The 18,774-nt window shown below is 50.0% G+C and overlaps 4 protein-coding genes across 4 annotated transcripts in view; 2 read left to right on the forward strand and 2 right to left on the reverse strand.

Annotated features, from left to right (window-relative positions):
- Positions 1-279: 279 nt before the first annotated feature.
- On the forward strand, positions 280-3,046 carry EAH_00012990 (hypothetical protein, conserved; the record flags this gene model as incomplete). Its single annotated transcript, XM_013391457.1, has 6 exons — positions 280-320; positions 658-721; positions 825-900; positions 1,155-1,204; positions 1,653-1,806; positions 2,781-3,046. 6 exons carry the CDS (start codon positions 280-282, stop codon positions 3,044-3,046), a joined length of 651 nt encoding a protein of 216 aa, XP_013246911.1.
- A 985-nt stretch (positions 3,047-4,031) lies between these two features.
- EAH_00013000 (ABC transporter, putative) lies at positions 4,032-8,649 on the reverse strand (the record flags this gene model as incomplete). The annotated part of the gene is made up of 4 exons (XM_013391458.1): positions 4,032-4,750; positions 5,242-5,890; positions 6,261-6,534; positions 8,129-8,649. 4 exons carry the CDS (start codon positions 8,647-8,649, stop codon positions 4,032-4,034), a joined length of 2,163 nt encoding a protein of 720 aa, XP_013246912.1.
- A 3,562-nt stretch (positions 8,650-12,211) lies between these two features.
- Positions 12,212-13,879, forward strand: EAH_00013010 (hypothetical protein; the record flags this gene model as incomplete). The annotated part of the gene is made up of 1 exon (XM_013391459.1): positions 12,212-13,879. One exon carries the CDS (start codon positions 12,212-12,214, stop codon positions 13,877-13,879), a length of 1,668 nt encoding a protein of 555 aa, XP_013246913.1.
- A 1,060-nt stretch (positions 13,880-14,939) lies between these two features.
- EAH_00013020 (serine/threonine protein phosphatase, putative) overlaps positions 14,940-18,774 on the reverse strand; it is a gene marked incomplete at both ends in the record, with an annotated part of 5,432 nt that continues 1,597 nt past the window's right edge. Inside the window, 7 exons of the mRNA XM_013391460.1 lie at positions 14,940-14,990; positions 15,440-15,475; positions 16,513-16,569; positions 16,778-16,845; positions 17,051-17,114; positions 17,846-18,007; positions 18,541-18,732. Coding sequence (XP_013246914.1) covers positions 14,940-14,990; positions 15,440-15,475; positions 16,513-16,569; positions 16,778-16,845; positions 17,051-17,114; positions 17,846-18,007; positions 18,541-18,732 — 630 coding nt within the window. The remainder of the gene's footprint in view (positions 14,991-15,439; positions 15,476-16,512; positions 16,570-16,777; positions 16,846-17,050; positions 17,115-17,845; positions 18,008-18,540; positions 18,733-18,774) is intronic.

Genomic DNA, 18,774 nt, shown 5'->3' on the forward strand with positions numbered 1-18,774 from the left:
TCTCTAGCTAGCTAGCCGTCTTCAGCTAGCTAGCTAGCTAGCTGGCTAGCCAGCTGAGTAGCCTACGTCAGGGGAAGCTATCCAGCTAGCTAGCTAGCTATCTAGCTGACTAGTTAGCCTTCTTCAGGAACAGCAAGTCCGCTAGCTAGCTAGCTAGATGATTGGGTAGCTAGCTAGCCAGCAGACTGGCCAGCTAGCTAGCTAGCTAGCTAGCTAGCTGCTAACAGCAGTGCAGCAACGAATGACTGTGTCCTCTGTCTGCAGTTCCCCCGGCACTCCATGGCGCGCTTCGAGGCCTTTCTCAACTGTCTTGACATCGTGTAAACCCTAAACCCTAAACCCTAAACCCTAAACCCTAAGCCCTAAACCCTAAGCCATAAACCCTAAACCCTACGCCCTAAACCCTAAACCCTAAACCATTCCAAGCCCCGCAGAGCGCCTTTGTATAAAGTGGAGACTGACCTCCAGGGGACCAGCGGTTTAGGGTTTAGGGTTTAGAGTTTAGGGTTTAGGGTTTAGAGAGATGTATAAGAGACACCAAATGCTCACTCGCTCAAACCCTGCTGCTGAACATTTTGGACGCGCTTGCTGCTGCTGCTGCTGTTTTTGCTGCTGTTGTTGCTGCTGCTGTTTTTGCTGCTGTTGCTGTTGCTGCAGGCATCACCCCAACATAAAAGGGCTGCGGCTGATTGGCTGCGACAACGACAAAGAGCAAATTGAGGTCAGAGACCCTCACCAGCCTCAGCAGCAGCAGCAACAGCAGCAGCAGCAGCAACAGCAACAGCAGCAGCTGCTGCTGCAGTTGTGTTTGTTTGTTTGCTTAGAGAGCCTTAATGAATGCAGAGGCCTTTCGACTTCGCTCACCAAGACTGGCGATAGCAGACGGCGACACTGAAGAAGGTACAGCAGGAGCAACAGCAGCAGCAACAGCAGCAGCAGCAGCAGCAGCACAAAGAGCAGCAAAATAAGTAGGAGCATGAACAGCAGCAGCAGCAGAGAAGAATGACGCGTGGCGTCTGCTCGTGTTCGTTCTGCGTTGTTTTTCTTGTCTCCTCATATATATATATATTTATATATAATATATAATATATAATATATATATATATATATATATTATGATTGGGGTGTATATACACCGTGCGGTGTATTTGCAGATGCGGCGCTGCCCTGTGCGCTGTCTTTTGTGCATTCGGATTTCTCTCCAGTAAGAAGAAAAAAGAGACAGCAGCAGCAGCAGCAGCAGCAGCAGCAGCAGCAATAGCAGCAGCAACAGCAGCAGCAGCAGCAACAGCAGCAGCAGCAGCAACAGCGGCGGCAGCCAGATAAAACAACATAAAACAATGCTGTCTCTAGAGACCCCTTATCTCCTCCTGTCTCCCTTTGCTTCCTACTGTCTCCTTCTGTCTCCTTTCGCCTCTCTTTGTCTCCAGCAAGACCCAGATGCTGCTTCCGCAAGAATGAGCCGCTGCAGCAGCAGCAGCAGCTGCTGCTGCTGCTGCATGCCTTCTTTGCTGCAGCAGCAGCAGCTGCTGCTGCATGCCTTCTTTGCTGCAGCAGCAGCAGGAGGCGCTACTGCTGCTGCTGTTTATAGTTTCTTTGTCTGTGAATACTTTTTCTTTCTTCACTTCTTCTTTTGTTTGTTTGCTTCGCAGGTAGTCGGTTCGTTGCCTCCTAATTCTGTTGTCTTTTCTGATGTGCCTTTCGGCTTCAGAAGTTTATCTGTAGAAAAGAGACAGAAAATTATGAAGAGGTTAGAGAAAGCAATTAGCAGCAACAACAACATTATTGCTGCTTTCATCATTGCTCGTAAGCTCCTCCTTCTGCTGCTTGTGCTGCTGCCGCTGCTGCTGCTGCTGCTTCTCCTGCTGCTTCTCCTGCTGCTTCTCCTGCTGCTTCTCCTGCTGCTTCTTCTGCTGCTCCTGCTGGTGCTGGTGCTGCTGGAGTGTCTGTCTCCTTTGCTGTGCCTCTGTCTCCTTTTCATTCGTTTGCTTGTTTGCTTTCTTTCAGTCGTTTGCTGCAGAGAGCAGCAAAACAACTAAGAGAGACAAAACAGAGAGGCGTCTCTCTTGTGCTTCTGTCTCTACTGTCTCCTTTCTCTGTCTCCTTCTTCTGTCTCCTTCCTCTGTCTCTCCTTTATATGTCTCTCGTTTATCTGTCTCTTTGTCTGTCTCCTTTCACTGTCTCTTTCTTCTGTCTCCTTTCTCTGTCTCCTTTCTCTGTCTCCTTTCTCTATCTCTCTGCTTGTCTCTTCTCTCTGTCTCCTTTCTCTATCTCTTCTCTGTCTGTCTCTTCTCTCTGTCTCTTCTCTCTGTCTCCTTTCTCTGTCTCCTTTCTCTATCTCTCTGTCTGTCTCTTCTCTCTGTCTCCTTTCTCCGTCCCTTTCTTCTGTCTCTTTCTCTGTCTCCTTTCTCTATCTCTTTCTCTGTCTCTTTCTTTTCTCTGTCTCTTCTCTCTGTCTCCTTTCTCCATCTCTTCTCTGTCTGTCTCTTCTCTCTGTCTCCTCTGTCTGTCTCCTTTCTCTGTCTCCTTTCTCTGTCTCTTTTCTCTTTTTCTCTTTCTCTGTCTGCCTCTTCTCTCTGTCTCCTTTCTCTATCCTTCTTCGTTCAGAGACACCACGAAGGGATGACCATCATTAACTCCCTAACCAACTTAAATGTAATTAAATAATTAATTAATTTAATTTATTTAATTTGTTTAATTTATTATTGCTGCAGCTGCTCGCTCGTTTAGGGCAGCGTCTTCGCTGCCTTGGCGTTCGCTGTGTCGCTGCACGAATTCAGCTATTGACGTCTGTCTCCTCGCATACACACCGACAACTCACAAACCCATGCAGCAGCAGCAGCAGCAGCAGCAGCAGCAAGGGAAGCAGCACGAGAAGCAGCAAGGGAAGCAGCAGAGGAAGCAGCAGCTGAAGCAGCAGGAGGAGCAGCAGCAGAAGTGGCAAGACAAGCAGCACAAGGAGCAGCAGAAGAAGCGGCAAGAGAAGCAGCAGCAGCAGCTGAAGCAGCAGGAGGAGCAGCAGCAGCAACAGAAGCAGCAGACATAAGCGAAAGTCAAACAGCAGAAACAGAGGGGACAGCGCATACCACCAAGCAACGTCAACGGCAATCCAAGCAGCAGAACTAGCAGCAGCAGCAGCAGCAATAGCTGCAGCAGCAACAGCTGCAGCATCTTGAGCAGCAGCAGCAGCAGCAGCTGTATCACGAAGGAGGGGGCAACAGTAGTTCTTAATACACATATTAAAAAAAGTAAGCAGCACCGCCATCTCACTGCAGCAGAGGCAGCAGCAACAGCAGCAGATACTAAAACTGCTGCTGCTGTTGCTGCTGCTGCTGCTATGCAGCCCAACAAACAGTTCGCTCTTTAGCTGTCTCCGTGTCTTCAAGGAGACACTTCACGCAACGAGGAGCAGCAGCACCAACAAACAGCAAATTCATTTTGCTGCTGCACCCCCCAGGCAGCTACAGCTAGCAGCTAGCTGTCTCGCTGCTGCTGCTGCTGCTGCTGCTTCACAAGCAGCGCCCCCAAAAGGCAACAGACACTGCCATCCCCTCTGCTGGCTGAGCAGCAGCAGAAACTTCTGCTGCTGCTGCTGCTGCTGCTGCTGCTGCTGCTGCTGCTTATGCCAAGAAGACGAAGTCGTGAATGCGTTCGTCTCTGCTGCTGAAACGTTTTACGTTTTCAAGGGTTTAGGGTTTAGGAGGGTTAAGGGTTTAGGTGAATCCAAGGGTTTAGGGTTTAGGGTTTAGGGTTTGTTCAGGGTAATAAGGTCTGCAAAGAGCTTGTTTTGTTTGTTATTACTTTACGGTAAAGGGTTTTCATACTGTGCGTTGGCATAGGGCTTAGGGTTTGCTTAGGGTTTAGGGTTTGTTGAGGGTTTAGGGTTTAGGGTTAAAAGTTTGTTGATGGTTTAGGGTTTAGGGTTTAGGGCTTGTTGATGGTTTAGGGTTTAGGGTTTGTTGATGGTTTGGGGTTTAAGATTTAGGATTTAGGGTTTGTTGCGGGTTTAGGGTTTAGGGTTTGTTGAGGGTTTAGGGTTTGGGGTCTCCTGTGAGGAGAGCGTGAAGCGTGCCCTTTTGCTGCAGCAGCTGCTCGTACGTCCCTGACTCAGCAACTTCTCCTCTTCTTAAAACAATTAATCTAGAGACACACTGCAGCACAGCAGGGCTGTGTGCAATCAGCAGCGTAGATAGAACCCGCTGCTGCTGCTGCTGCTGCTGCTGCTGCTGGTTGTCTTGCTGCTGCTGCTGCTGCTGGTTGTCCTGCTGCTGCTGTTGCTTCTGGGAGTCCCCTACAACGCCTGTTCTCTGCTGCTCCACGCCTTGCTGCTGCTGCTGCTGCTGCTGCTGCTGCTGCTGCATGATGCGTGTAAGTGTGTCTGTGAATATACGTTCGCTGTTGGGATCTAACGCATTTGATGCTTCATCAAGCAGCAGAATTTTAGGGTTTTTATAGAGAGCTCTGGCTAAGCCTAATCTTTGCTGCTCCCCGCTGCTAAAGGAGACATCAGGGCTAACAACTGTCTCCAATCCCTGAGGCAGAGCCTCTATAAAACCCGTGCAGTTTGCTGCTGCTGCTGCTGCTGCTGCTGCATCTCCATCTGCTGCAGCAACAGCAGATTCACCTCCAGCAGCATAAGATATGTTCTCCCTCAGCGTCAAACCAGCAAACATTTTGCTGCTGCTTTCGCTTACAACCCCCAATATATGCCGCAGCCACACAGACGTGGGGATCGTCTGCAAGTCGATCCCTGCAGCAGCAGCAGCAGCAGAAGCAGAAGCAGAAGTAACAGCAAATCACACTCGCATTCGCGTTGATGCTGCAAGTCATAGACACCTCCAGGTGCTGCTGCAACAAGAAAGCCCCCAACAGCAGCTCAGCTGCTCCAGCAACAGCTCCAGCAGCAGCAGTACCAGCAGCAGCAGCAGCAGCAGCAGCAACTCCAGCAGCAACAGCAGCATCCCCATAAGTAGCACCCGTCCCATGAGCAGCAGCTCAGCACTTCCAGCATCAGAAGGAGCAGCTCGAGCATCAGCAGGAGCAGCACGCGCAGCAGCAGGAGCACCTCGAGCAGCAGCAGCAGCAGCTCGAGCAGCACGCGCATCAGCAGGAGCAGCTCGAGCAGCACGCGCATCAGCAGCAGCAGCAGCACGCGCATCAGCAGCAGCAGCACGCGCATCAGCAGCAGCAGCAGCACGCGCAGCAGCAAGTACATATAATATATATATATATATATATTACCGTCGACAGTAATGACTCCTTTTTGAGGTTTGAGTTCCTTCGTCAGCAATTTAAAGACTGTGGTTTTGCCGGCGCCGGAGGGCCCAGCTAAGGCGAGGAGTTCGCCGGGAAGGAGACGCAGAGACAGCTCAACTACCCCCCCAATACCTTCTCCTTTCTTGCTGCTGTCGCTGCTGCACCCGTCCGTGCTGCTGTTGCTACTGCTGCTGCTATTCCTGCTGCTGCTGCTGCTTAGCAGGCTAGTGCTGCTGAAAAGACCGCTGCTGCTGCTGCTGCTGCTGCTGCTATTGTTGTTGTTGTTGTTGCTCGGCTTATCGTCATCATAGAGGTAAGTAACTCTATGAAATTCAATTTCGCCTCTAAGACCTTCAATAGAGAACTCCCGCTGCTGCTGCTGCTGCTGTTCCTGCTGTTGCTGCTGTTCCTGCTGCTGCTGCTGTTCTTGTTCTTGCTTCTGCTGCTTCTGCTGCTGCTGCTGTTGCTGTTGCTCTTGCTGCTGCTGCTGCAGCGCGGGCTGTATAGCAGCAAACATTCGCTTTGCTGCTGCTCTCCCCTTCGCCCATTCACCTGAAAGAGACGCTAAGCCGCTAAACCCAGCAGCAACCATAGCCCCGTACACGACAAAAGAAGTTAGGCCCCCGTAGCTAAGCTGAGGAGACAGCAGACAAAAGGAGACAAACAAAGACAAAAAGAGACAGAGACAGAAAATCATAGAGGGACTCAAACCAGAGTTAGAGGAGACAGATAAAAACATACAGATACATACCCACAAACAAACACCAACAGCAGCATAAGCAGCAGCAGCAGCAGCAGCAGCATAGCCAGCAGCAGCATAGGCAACAGCAGGTGCATAACCAACAGCAAAATTAGCAGACAAACCAAGAGCAGCATAAGCAGTATCAGCCGCAGCAGCATCAGCAGCACGCACACCAGCACAAGCAGCAGCAGCATCAGCACAAGGAGCATCAGCAGCAGCAGCAAAAGTAGCACCAGGAGCAGCAGCAGCAACGAAGTCTTACAGTTTTGTTTCTAAGCAGCTTTGCTCCAGAGGAGAGAATAATAAGAAGAGACAAATTAGAAGCGAGAGAGAGAGAGCCCATAAGACAGCCGCTAGCTCGTGATGTTGCTGCTGCAGCACGAAGGACCTGCCTAGACACCTGAAGAGCTCGCTGCATCTCCTGCTGCTGCTGCTGGTGTATATACACCGCACGATATGCAAATAGCCTCTCCAATGCTGAAGACGCCCACTCTCCTTCTACTGCCTGACGCTCCTCCCTCAGCCGCTTCAGACGCCTGACACACAAACCCTAAACCCTAAACCCTAAACCCTAAAGCATAAACCCTAAACCCTAAACCCTAAACCCTAAGGCATAAACCCTAAACCCTGAGTAGGTAACGATAGATGGTACGAGCAGTGAATACGAAAGATAAACCCTAAACCCTAAACCGTAAGCAATAACCCCTAAACCCTAGACCCTAAACCCTAAACCCTAAACAGTAAGGCCTCGCTGCAGCATCGATGGTGCAGAGCAAACTCCTGTGTCTAGGCCCCCCCAAAACCCTAAACCCTAAACCCTAAACCCTAAACCCTAAACCCTAAACCCTAAACCCTCGGGCGTACTTCGCGACAAGGACGGCAACAGCAGCAGCCGCAGGAAGAGTAAGTAAGCCAGCAGCAGCAAGCGAACGGTTGAGGAGACAGAGAGCAACAACACCTCCAACAGCAGAGTTAATATACCGCAGCAAACGAGGAACAGCGCATGCATAGACAGCAGCCAGCAGTTTGCTGTCTTCAGATAAAAGAGAGCTCAAGACAGACGGAGACATATAACGCACACACCACGGAGGGCTGCAGATAAAACTACTAAACAAATACAGCCTAAACGCAAACAAACAAATAAACAAATAAATAAATAAATAAATAAATAAATAAATAAATAATATATTTATGTATTTATTTATTTATTTCTTTTTATATTTGTATATGCAGGCAGGAAGGTATGCAGTTGCCAGCCCCGAACAATACTATGCCTTAAACCCTAAACCCTAAACCCTAAACCCTAAACCCTAAACCCTGAAGCCTCGTATATGCCAGCGAAAGGAACAAACAGAAGAAGGAATAAAGAGACAAGAGAGAAAAAACAAAACAGAGAAAGAGAGACAGCAGAGACACTGCAACAGAAGTAGAGGAGACAGAGAGGAGACAGAAAGGAGACAGAAAGGAGACAGAGAGGAGACAGAAAGGAGACAAAGAGGAGACAGAAAGGAGACAGAGAGGAGACAGACAAAAGGCAGAGGAGAGACAGAAGAAGAGACAGCAGAGGAGACAGAAGATAGAAGACGAGACACACCAAGGAGACAAAAGAAGAGACACGAGAGAGAGACAAAAGAGAGACAAAGGAGACAGAAGAGAGACAGGAGGAGACAGAAGAGGGACAGGAGGAGACAGAAGAGGGACAGGAGGAGACAGAAGAGGGACAGGAAGAGACAGAAGAGGGACAGGAGGAGACAGACAGAGCAATCATAAAGGAGAGAAAGAAGAAGACAAACCTCAAAGACCAAAAAATACAAACAAACAAAACAGAGAAAAAGAGACAGAGGAGGAGACAGAAGAAAAGAGAAAGGAGACACATAAAGATAAATAAAGAGACAAAGAAAGAGATAGGTAAGAACAAGAAAAGAGACAGATAAGAAGACAAACAAGGAGACAACAGAAGAGACAAACGAAGGAGACAGAAGAAGAGACATATAAGAGGAGACGCAAGAAAAGAGATGTAAGAATACATAAAGAGACACAAAAGGAGACAGCTGAGGAGACAGAGACGAGCACAGAGACTCCCCCAGGCCTCTCCTCCCCTAGGGTTTAGGGTTTAGGGTTTAGGGTTACCGCAGCTTCATAAGCACTTCTTCTTCTGCACTTTCAAGCTGTTCTGTCCTGCATGCGCTGCTAAGAGCCCCAACTATAAATGTAGTCAACGCAACCGCCAGCTGTTTGCCGTGGGGGCCCCCCAGGGGCCCCACAGCCAGGGGGCCCCCCAGGGGCCCCGCAAGTAGGCCCCCCAGGGGGCCCCCTAGGGTCTCCCCAAGGGGGCCCCCAAGGGGGCCCCCCAAGGGGCCCCCTGTGTGTGCGGCATCTACACAAAGCCCTAAGAGATAAGGTGTAGCGATGTTGCATGCTGAACAGACCAGCAATGAAAGAGACCCCACAAGCAACCGTCTTCGTGTAGGACCTTGTACAGCAACACGCCAGAAGAAAGACAGCGCATCTTCACCTTCCTTTGGAGACATAAGCGAAGGAAAAGGAGAAGATATGGGCCCCTGGGGGGCCCCTTGGGGGGCCCCCTGGGGCCCCTGGGGGGCCCCTGGGGGGCCCCCACCATCATCAGATTTCGATAGTACCCCAGGCATTGGAGCTGCCTATACACCTGAACGCTGCGGCTTTTGATACTCTGGTGAGTGAAGACTAACGGTGTGCATTAAAGAAAAAGTTTTTCTTCTTTTCTTCTTTTAAATGTCTTGCTGTTTTATTTATATAATTTGATGTTTATTAAAGCAAAAAAATCAAAGAAGACGCAGCATTTAACCTCTGTGCAGCAACTGCAGCAGCAGCAGCAGCAGCAGCAGCAGCAGCAGCAACTCGCTCAGCGATGCCAATCGGAGCTCCAGCCGGGGGGCCCCTGGGGGGCCCCCAGGGGCCCCTGTTAGATAGGGGTTTGTTTAGCATCAAAAGAAATATTTTTATTTTTATTTTTATTTATTTGTAGTTATCTGCTGCTGCTGCTGCTGCTTCTGGGGGCCTTGCAGGTTTAAGCTGTACGTACACCCCACTCACTCCCCCAGCACCGATGCTACTGCTGCTGCTGCTGCTGCCGCTGCTGCTTTTGCTGTTAGTTTGTGTGTTTGTTAGTGTGTCTTTGGAGACAGCTTTTTGAGGTGTACAGGCTGAAAACAAACAACAAAAGATGAAGCAAACAAAGACAGAGACAAGTAAAGAGACAGAGACAAACAAAGAAAGAGAGACAAATAAAAGGAGACAGAGGCAGACATAGGAGACACAGAGACAGAGACAGAGAGACGGAGACAGAGACAGAGACAGAGAAAGAGAGACAGAGAGAGAGAGACAGACAAAGACAAAAGGAGACACAGAGACAGAGGCAAAGAAAGAGAGACAGAGAGACAGAGACAGAGACAGAGACAGAGACAAAGGAGGAGACAGAGAAAGAGACAGAGATAAGACAGAGAGATAAGCAGAGACAGAGACAGAGAAGGAGGCAAAGAGAGAGACAAAGAGAGAGAGAGAGAAAGAGAGACAGAGAGATAAGCAGAGACAGAGACAGAGACACAGCAGAAGGAGACATCTGTGTTGGTGTGTATATGCACCTGCAGTTTGTCTCTTTCTTTATTTAAGTTTGTTGTTTTTGTTTGCTTCCCTTCGAGGAGGAGACAGTAGAGACAACAGCTGCTGCAGCAGCACTCCCTGCTGCTGCAGCAGCTGCAGCAACGCAGCAGCACCCTGCAGCAAATATAAACATAAGACGAGAGTCCCTGCTCCTGCTTGCACGCGCATCATTAATAATTATTTTCTTTCTTCTGTCTCCTCCTTCAAATCAGCAGGCTGTATATAACAAAAAATGCATATACTCTTTATTACCTTCACACAGGAGGAGCTAGCTAGCTAGCTAGCTAGCTAGCTAGGGGCTCCAGAGCACAGCAGCAGATTGAGGTGTACGGAGAGGGAGGCTTCCTTGTGTGGAGATGCATATCTTGCTTCCTTTGGCTGCTGCTGCTGCGGGTTCTGCTGCTGCCGCTGCTGACGCTATTCCTGCTGCTGCTGCTGCTCCTGCTTCTTCTGCTGCTTCTGCTGCCTCCAGGGCGAAGCTGCTCCTGCCTTAAAAGGCCCTGGCTAGCTACAGCTAGCTACAGCTAGCTACAGCTAGCTACAGCGCCAGCCAGTGCCTGTGGGGTTGCCCACTTGGGCGGACACTTCGGGGACTCAAGGCTGTTGTTGCTGTTGCTGCTGCTGCTGCTGCTGCTGCTGCTGCTGCTGCTGCCGATGCTGCTGCTGCTGCCGCTGTATGTCTTTCGCATCCAAACCACCAAACCTAAACCTGTGCGGCGTAGCACTTGCTGACGGTTTAGGGTTTAAGGTCTAAGGTTTAGGGTTTAGGGTTTCGGGGGCTGTTTTAAGGGTTTAGGGGGCCGCTTCTAGGGTTTAGGGTTTAGGGTTTATCTGCTTATATGTGAATGCAAAAGAATGTCTCCGGCCAAAGGAGACACTAACGAGTCTCTCCTGTCTCTGCTCCCTCCTCAGCAGCAGCACGTGCTGCTGCAGTTTCTTTAGCAGCAGCACGTGCTGCAGTCGCAGCAGCAGCTGCTGCAGCAGATGCTACTGCTTCGCTTTCAGGGCCCTAAACCCCCAATGAAGTCTTCACCCCGCCTCAGCTGCAGCTAGCTGCAGTTTGCTTCAGCTAGCTACAGCTAGCTACAGCTAGCTACAGCTAGCTGCCTCAACTGTAGGGTGCATAATGATTGGTGGGGATTGAAGGGAGACGAAGCGTCTCCTTCTTGCTGCTCTTTTTCTTTGAACGACCGACGATCCCAGCAGCAGCTAGCCGCCGTTAGCAGCAGCTAGCTGCAGCTATCTAGAGCTAGCTGCAGCTAGCTAGAGCTAGTTGCAGCTAGGAGCAGCTAGCTGCAGCTAAGAGCAGTTAGCTGCAGCAGTGCTTCACCTTGATGTGTCTCTTTTGTCTATTTGTCTGCAGCGTTTGCTGCTATACGGATGCATTCACGGCTCCAGAGAAGGAGACAGAAAGTGTCTCCTTACTGTCTCTTTACTGTCACTCTACTGTCTCTTTACTGTCTCTTTACTGTCTCTTTACTGTCTCTTTACTGTCTCTTTACTGTCTCCTTTCTGTCTCCTTTCTGTCTCTTTATTGCCTCTCTACTGTCCCTTCGTTGTCTCTTTACTGTCTCCTTACTGTCTCTTCGCTGTCTCTTTACTGTCCCTTTACAGTCTCTCTACTGTCTCCTCCTGTCTCTTTACTGTCTCCTTTCTGTCTCCTTTTGCTTTTCTTTGTTCTTTTAACAAGATACTCTGGCGACGGAGAGAGCAAACAAAACAAAAATAAATTAAAAACAGCAAAAGTTTAATGTGAAGATACACCTGAAGACATAACAAACCACAATTAGCCAAACTATACGCCTAGCAGCTTAGCAGCAGCTGCTGCTGTTGCTGCTGCTGCTGCTGCTGCTGCTGCTGCTGCTGCTACTGCTCGGGCTGCTGGTGCTGCTGCTGGTGCTGCTGCTGCTGCTGCTGTGTCTCGGCAGCAGTTGCTGCGTCAAGGTCTGCTGCTGCTGCAGTGTGGGTTAGAGGTAAAAATATTATTTGTTTTATTTTATTTATTATTATAAAAATAAAGGCAATTAATATTATTTATTAATTAAAAAATAAACAAAAGAAGAGAGCAGCACTTCTCTCATCTTCCTGCTGCAGGTAGCCGTTGGTCTGTTGGCTGTGTCCAGCGGCCTCTGTTGCTGCTGCTGCTGCTGTTGCTGCAGCAGCAGCAGCAGCAGCAGCTGTTGCAGCAGCAGCAGGGTGTTGTGGAGTGTTGTTTGATATTGTATTATTGACGTTTTGTTTTTTACTTTGTTTATTTTCTTACTGTCTCCTTCTATTTATCCTTGCTGCAGCAGCAGCAGCAGCAGCAGCAGCAGATAGCCGCCGACTGTCAACGGGCCTAAGGGGACGAAGTGTCTCCTTTTAAGGTCTCCATTGGAGTCCCCTTCTGCTTCTTCTTCTTCTTCTTCTGCTGCTTCTTCTTATTCTTTTGTATTTTCTTCTTGCTTCTATTCTGCTGCAGCAGCAGCAGCAGCAGCACAAACAGCAGCAGCAGCAGCAGCAGCAGCAGCAGCAGCAGTTAAGGTGGTTCTTTGTAGACTGCATATGCACGTGTGTCTTTAGAAAGAGACAATGAGGGCCCCTGCTCTCCTTCTTGTTGCTGTCTCCTCTCTGGGGGCCCCTGCTGCTGCTCTGCGGAGACTGTCTCCTTCCTTAGAGACAGCGCTGTACCCTGGGGCCCCCCTACATGAGCAGCAGCAGCTGCAGCACGGGTTGAGTTTGCTGCAGCAAGCAGCAGAAGGTCAGATGAAAGGAGACACCCCGGAGATGGAGGCAGAGGCAGAGACAGAGACAGAAGGAGGAGACATAGAGCAGACCCTTACACCACAAGAACAGCAGCAGCAGCAGCAGCAGCAGCAGCAGCAGCAGCAGCAGCAGCAAGAACAGAAACAAATGCAGAACAGCACTGCTGCAGGGACACCACAGACTGAAGCAGAGATAAGTGGAGAGGGGACAGAGACAGAAGACCTCAAAGAGATCGCAGCTACAGCAGAGGAGACAGCGACTCCTGAGGGCCCAGCAGAAGCAGCAGCAGCAGCAGAAGCAGCACCAGAAGCAGCAGAGGAGACACAGGAAGAGAAGGCTGAGGAAATACCTCAAGGCGAGCAGGAAGAGACAACAGGGATAGAGACAGAGTCTGCTGCAACAGAAGCAACAGAAGCAGCAGCACAACAGGGGGCCCCCCAACTCAAGCCAGAGGGGGGCCCCCAGACTGCTACGCAGCAGGGGCCCCCAGGAGTCCCCACCGCAGCAGGGACCTCAGCAGCAGACGAGGAGACAGCAGCAGGGGCCTCAGCAGCAGACGAGGAGACAGCAGCAGGGGCATCAGCAGCAGAAGATGAGATGGAAGCAGGGGCCTCAGCAGCAGAAGATGACATAGCAGCAGGGGCCTCAGCAGAAGAGGAGGAGACAGAAGCAGGCGTTCCTCAAATAGAAAAGGAGACAGCAGCTGCTGCTGCACCAGCACCATCACCAGCAGCAGCAGCAGCAGCAGCAGCAGCAGCAGCGCAGCAGCCTCTGCAGCAGCCCGCCAGCCAGCAGAGGGGCCCTCCTTCAAGCGTTGAGGCCCCTTCCGCTGGGGCCCCCGAAGCACCTCAGGGCCCCGCTGCAGCAGCTGGGGGCCCCCCAGGGTTCGTTTGGGGCCCCCCCAGAGCAGGTAGGGGCCCCCAAGAGGGCCTTGGGGGCCCCCCAGGGTTGGTTCGGGGGCCCCCCGCAGCAGGTGGGGGCCCCCTAGAGTCCAGTGGGGCCCCCCAAGAGGGACAGGTGGCCCCCCAAGAGGGACTGGGGGGCCCCCAAGAGGGACCGGGGGGCCCCCAAGAGGGACCGGGGGGCCCCAAAGAGGGTGGGGGGGCCCCCGAAGAGGGAAAGGGGGCCCCTGAAGAGGGTAAGGGGGCCCCCTCATTGTCTCGGACGAGTCTGCTAACTCGTCGCTTCCTTTCTCGTGGGCGCTCTGTAATAGGGGCCTTGCAGCGTGCAGATTTGCTGCAGACATTTAAGAGAAGATCTGCGGATATTAAACCCAGCAGAGGCCTTATGCACCAACTCGCAGAAAGGTTTCGAGCTCTTAGGCAGCAAGTCGCACAGGCTAGAGCTCTGCAGCTGCAGCAGCCGCTGCAGCAGCAGCAGCAGCAGCCGCTGCAGCAGCAGCAGGTGCTCCAGGGAGAAGAAGAACAGCAGGAGCAGCAACAGCAACAACAGCAGCAGCAGCAAACGGAAGCACCACCAGCGAACACGGTGTAGCAGCAAATGCTCCTCCGAAGAAAACTGCTACGCATATTCTAACCAATTCAGCTGCAGCTGCAGCAGCAGCAGCAGCTGCTGCTGAAGCAAGACTGCAGCAGCAATGTTTTAGTTACTGAAAGGGGAACGGTAGCAGAGCCGTAATGCGAAGAGGAGTCTGTTGGGGGGGGAGGGATCGCCTCCTGGGATCGTCTCCTTTGCTGGGATCGTCTCCAAGGGAGACGATCCCAGCAAAGGAGACGATCCCAGCCCCATGAGACCGCCACCCCCCAGCAGCAAAGGAGGGACAGCTGTCTCTAAACGGAGACATGAGGTCCTTGTCTTGTCGCTGTGGGGCTATCTGCTGCAACTTCTGCTGCTGCTTGCAATGTGTTGTGCCTCTTCTAAGCAGCAACAGCAACAGCAACAGCAGCAGCAGAAGGCTCATAGGGCCCCCAGCTGCGCGCAGCAGCAGCCAGCGAGGCCCTAAAACTGCCTGAGGAAACACTAGAAGAGGGGGCCCCTGTCCCTCTTCTAAACCCCTAGGGGCCCCCAAAGACCCCAAAAGGACCCCAAAACGCCCACAAAGGACCCAAAAGGGTACAGGGGCCCCCAAAAGGGTATGGGGGCCCCCAAAAGGGCATGGGGGCCCCCAAGGGTACAGGGGCACCCAAAAGGGTATGGGGGCCCCCAAGAAGGTATAGGGGCCCCCAAGAGGATATAGGGGCCCCCAAAAGGGCATGGGCCTCCCCCAAAAGGGTACAGGGGACCCAAAAGGGCATGAGCCCCCCAAAAGGGTACAGGGGCCCCCAAAAGGCCATGGGGGCCCCCCAAAAGGGTACAGGGGCCCCCAGAAGGGTACGGGGGCCCCCCATAACGAAGGGGACCCGTAAGAGGCTTGAAGAGGACTTACAGACCCCTGAAAAGCCTTCACGAGACCCGGGGGCCCCACAGGGCCCCCGAGGGTTTTAATTGTATACCCACAGGGACCCCAAAATGTTTTATTTATATTTATAGATATACTTTCGCTATCAAAAGGGTTTATAGTATACACAAATGGGGCCCCAAGCGTCTCCAGATATCACAAGAAATAATCTGGGGGCGGCTTCTTTGAGGGGATGCCGCGTCGCTCCTGCGCAGACACAAACCCTAAACCCTAAACCCTAGAGAGAAACCCTAGACCTTAAGGAGGCCGCAGGCGAGCCTCTGCTCGCAAGTGAAGTAAAGGGAAAAAACCTGCTTCAGCTACAGCTCCGCGAGGGTTTAGGGTTTAGGGTTTAGGGTTTAGGACCCACAGGGGGCGCTGCCTCAAATGTTTTGAACTGGTAGTTTAAGTGCTCGTCGAGCTCCATCACCGTGGCCACATTGCCGCACCTGCAGCGAGGGTTTAGCATTAGGGTTTAGGGTTTAGGGTTTGGAGTGTATCTAGAGGTGGGCGTTGGGGGTTAGGGTTTGCCGTTTAGGGGAATGGGCTAGGGTTTAGGGTTAGCTAGGGTTTAGGGTTTAGCACAAAGAATCTCAGCCAAGGGTTTAGGGTTTAGGGTTTGTTTACCTGTAGCAGTAGTTGGGGGCAGACCAGACAGTGACGAGTCTCTTATCAAACCACCACTTGTACCCCTGCATATGCACCACAAAACCCTAAACCCTAAACCCTAAACCCTAATCACAAGCAAAGTAGGGAACAGGTACTAGGAGACAAACCCGCAAGAGACAAATAAACAAGACAGAGACAGCAACAAAGAAATAAAGAGACAAAGAGACAAAGAAATAAAGATATAAAAAGATAAACAGATAAAGAGGTGAAGAGAGACAAACAACAGATAAAGAAAAACAAAGAGAGACAAACAGAAGGAGACATAAAAAGAGAGACAGAGAGACAGAGACGGAGACAGACGAATGAAGACAGACAAAGAGAGACAGAGAGACAGGGAGACAGAAGAAGACAGAGACAAACAACAAAGACAGAGAGACAGAAGAGAGAGACAGAAGAGAGAGACAGAGGCGGGGAGAGACAAAGAGAGACAGACAAAAGAAAAGAAATAGAAAGAGAGACAGACAGAGACAGAGAGACAGACAAAAAAAGAAATAGAGAGAGAGAGACAGTAAAAGAAAAAGAGAGACAGAAGGAGACAGACAAAGAGACAAACAAACAAAGACAGAAAAGAGAGAGAGAGACAGCAAAGAGAGAGAGACAGACAGAGACAGAGACAAAGGAGGAGACAGATAAAACAAAAGGAGACAAAAAGAAATAATACGAAGATAAATAGAGAGGGACAGCAGAGACACACAAAAGGAGACAGACAAATAAAAACAAAGACAGAGACAAACAAAACAAGAAAAAAGAAGAGAGACAGAGACAATAAGCAGAGGACTGCGCATGCAAGGAGACACAAAAGGAGACAAAGAAGCAAAAGGAGACAGAAGAATCAGCAAAAAATAAAAGGAGACAAAAGAACAAACAGAAGGAGACAAACAACACAAAAGAGACAGACTAAACACACCAACATAAAAAGAAAGCGAAAACCCTAAACCCTAAACCCTAAACCCTAGAGTAACGTACAGAAAGGAGGCAGACTAAACACAACAGAAGAAGGAAACTAAAGCCCTAACCCCTAAACCCTAAACCCTAAACCTTAAACCCTAGAGCAACGTACGTCCATCACAAGTTGATGGGCCCTGGCGATAATCTCCACGTTGTTTGTATGACAGAACTGCGCACCCACAAACCCTAAACCCTAAACCCTAAACCCTAAGCCCTAAACCCTTAATGAAGCTGTGCAGAAGACAGGAATAACCGCAAGGGTTTAGGGTTGAGGCTTCGGGTTGGGGTTTAGGCCGAGGGTGTAGGGGTTTAGTGTTTAGAGTTAGGGTTTAGGGTTAGAATTTAGGGTTAGGGTTTAGGGTTTAGGGTTTTCTCACTGTCTTAACTATGTCCGAACCAAAGAGATAACCGGCACCGCGTGGGCTGTATCCCCACCCCTTCATCTCTGCTCCACAGAAACCCTAAACCCTAAACCCTAAACCCTAAACCCTAAACCCTAAGGCCTACGCCTGGAGGAGGTTGTGGTTTCCCTTTTGAGTTTATGGGGCCGTAGCTAAATTGTGAAAAGCTCTGCAAGGGTTTAGGGTTTTAGAAGTAGGGTTTAGGGTTTAGGGTTTAGGGTTTAGGGTTTGGCTTGCCCTCAGGGTCACTCCAGAGGAGGTCGCACATGGGGCCTTCATGAGGGACTTCCTGTTTTCTATCGATAGAGCGGATCTGCACAGCCACAAACCCTAAACCCTAAACCCTAAACCCTAAACCCTCGCTCCAGTCAAAAACCGAAGATAAGACAAAGGGCCCACTCACGAAGCAGCATGTTTAGGGTTTAGGGTTTTAGGGTTTAGGGACGAAGAAGACGGAGACAAAAGGAGACAGATAATTAGAGAGAGAGACAATGAAAATAATAAAATAAAAAAAGATAAAGATAAAGAAAAGGAGACAAATAAAATGCGTCACCCCAACAGAAGGAAGAGGAGACAGCAAAAAATATTTAAAAAAGGAGACAGCAAAAAGAAAGACAGAGAGAGAGACAGATAAATATATAAATATATAAATATATAAATATATAAATATATAAATATATAAATATATAAATATATAAATATATATATATCTAAAGAGAGACAGAGATACAGACAGAAACAGAGAAACAGAGATACAGAGAGACACAGAGACATCAAGAGACAGCTAAAGAGACAGCTAAAGAGACAGATAAGGAGACAGATAAAGAGACGGATAAGGAGACAGATAAAGAGACAGCTAAAGAGAGGTGAAGAGACAGATAAAGAGACAGATAGATAAAGAGACAGATAAAGAGACAGATAAGGAGACAGCTAAAGAGACAGCTAAAGAGACAGATAAAGAGACAGATAAAGAGACAGCTAAAGAGAGGTAAAGAGACAGCTAAAGAGAGGCAAAGAGAGGTAAAGAGACAGCAAATGGCTGACTTCATCAATACTCGAGATAGCAGGAGACAGCCCTCCGTGAAGAGCAAAGAGCTGGTCGTCGATAATTGCTGCTAACGCTAAATAATCAAACACTTCTGTGCAGTACCGCCACACGCTGCTGCTCCCGTACTTCCTCAAACACTCGTCATAAAAACCGTACACCTAAACAAACAAACAAACAAACAGCAGCAGCAGCAGCAGCAGCAGCAGGAGCAGCGGGAGTGAAGGAAGAGCAGCAAAAGAAGCAGCACGAGAAGGAAAAGCAGCAATAGCAGCAGCAACAGCAGCAGCAACAGCAACAGCAACAGCAGAGTAGAAGAGCAGCAAAAGGAGACAGGAGAAGGATGAAGCGACAGGCGAGAGAAGAGAGAGGAGACAGAAGAAAAAACAAAAGGAGACAGCAGAGCAGCAAACGAAACACAAGTTAAGCAGAAAGGAGACAGCAGAACAACAGGAGGAGACAGCTGGGAGTAGAAGGAGAACAAGACAGAACAGCAGCAAAAGGAGACAGCAGAGCAGCAAAAAGAGACAAAAGAAAAGCAAAAGGAGACAGAAGTTAAGCAAGAAGGAGACAGCCGAGGAGCAAAAGGAGACAGTTGAGCAGCAAAGAGAGACAGCCGAGCAGCAAAAGGAGACAGCCGAGCAGCAAAAGGAGACAGCCGAGGAGCAAAAGGAGACAGGAAAGACAGGCTTACTTGAGTAATTTGTCTGCTCTCATGATTGCCTCTAATAAGAGTAATGCGATCAGGATATCGGACTTTTAAAGCCAGCAGCAGCAAAAATGTCTCTACAGAGAAGTATCCTCTGTCTACAAAGTCCCCTAAGAATAAATAATTTGTCTCCGGCAAGAAGCTGCCGACGCGAAACAGTTCTAACAAGTCGTAGAACTGACCCAGCAGAGCAGCAAACGAAACACAAGTTAAGCAGAA

Source organism: Eimeria acervulina, genomic scaffold (genome assembly GCF_000499425.1).
Source record: "Eimeria acervulina Houghton genomic scaffold, Eah_scaff73, whole genome shotgun sequence".
Taxonomy (NCBI): domain Eukaryota; phylum Apicomplexa; class Conoidasida; order Eucoccidiorida; family Eimeriidae; genus Eimeria; species Eimeria acervulina.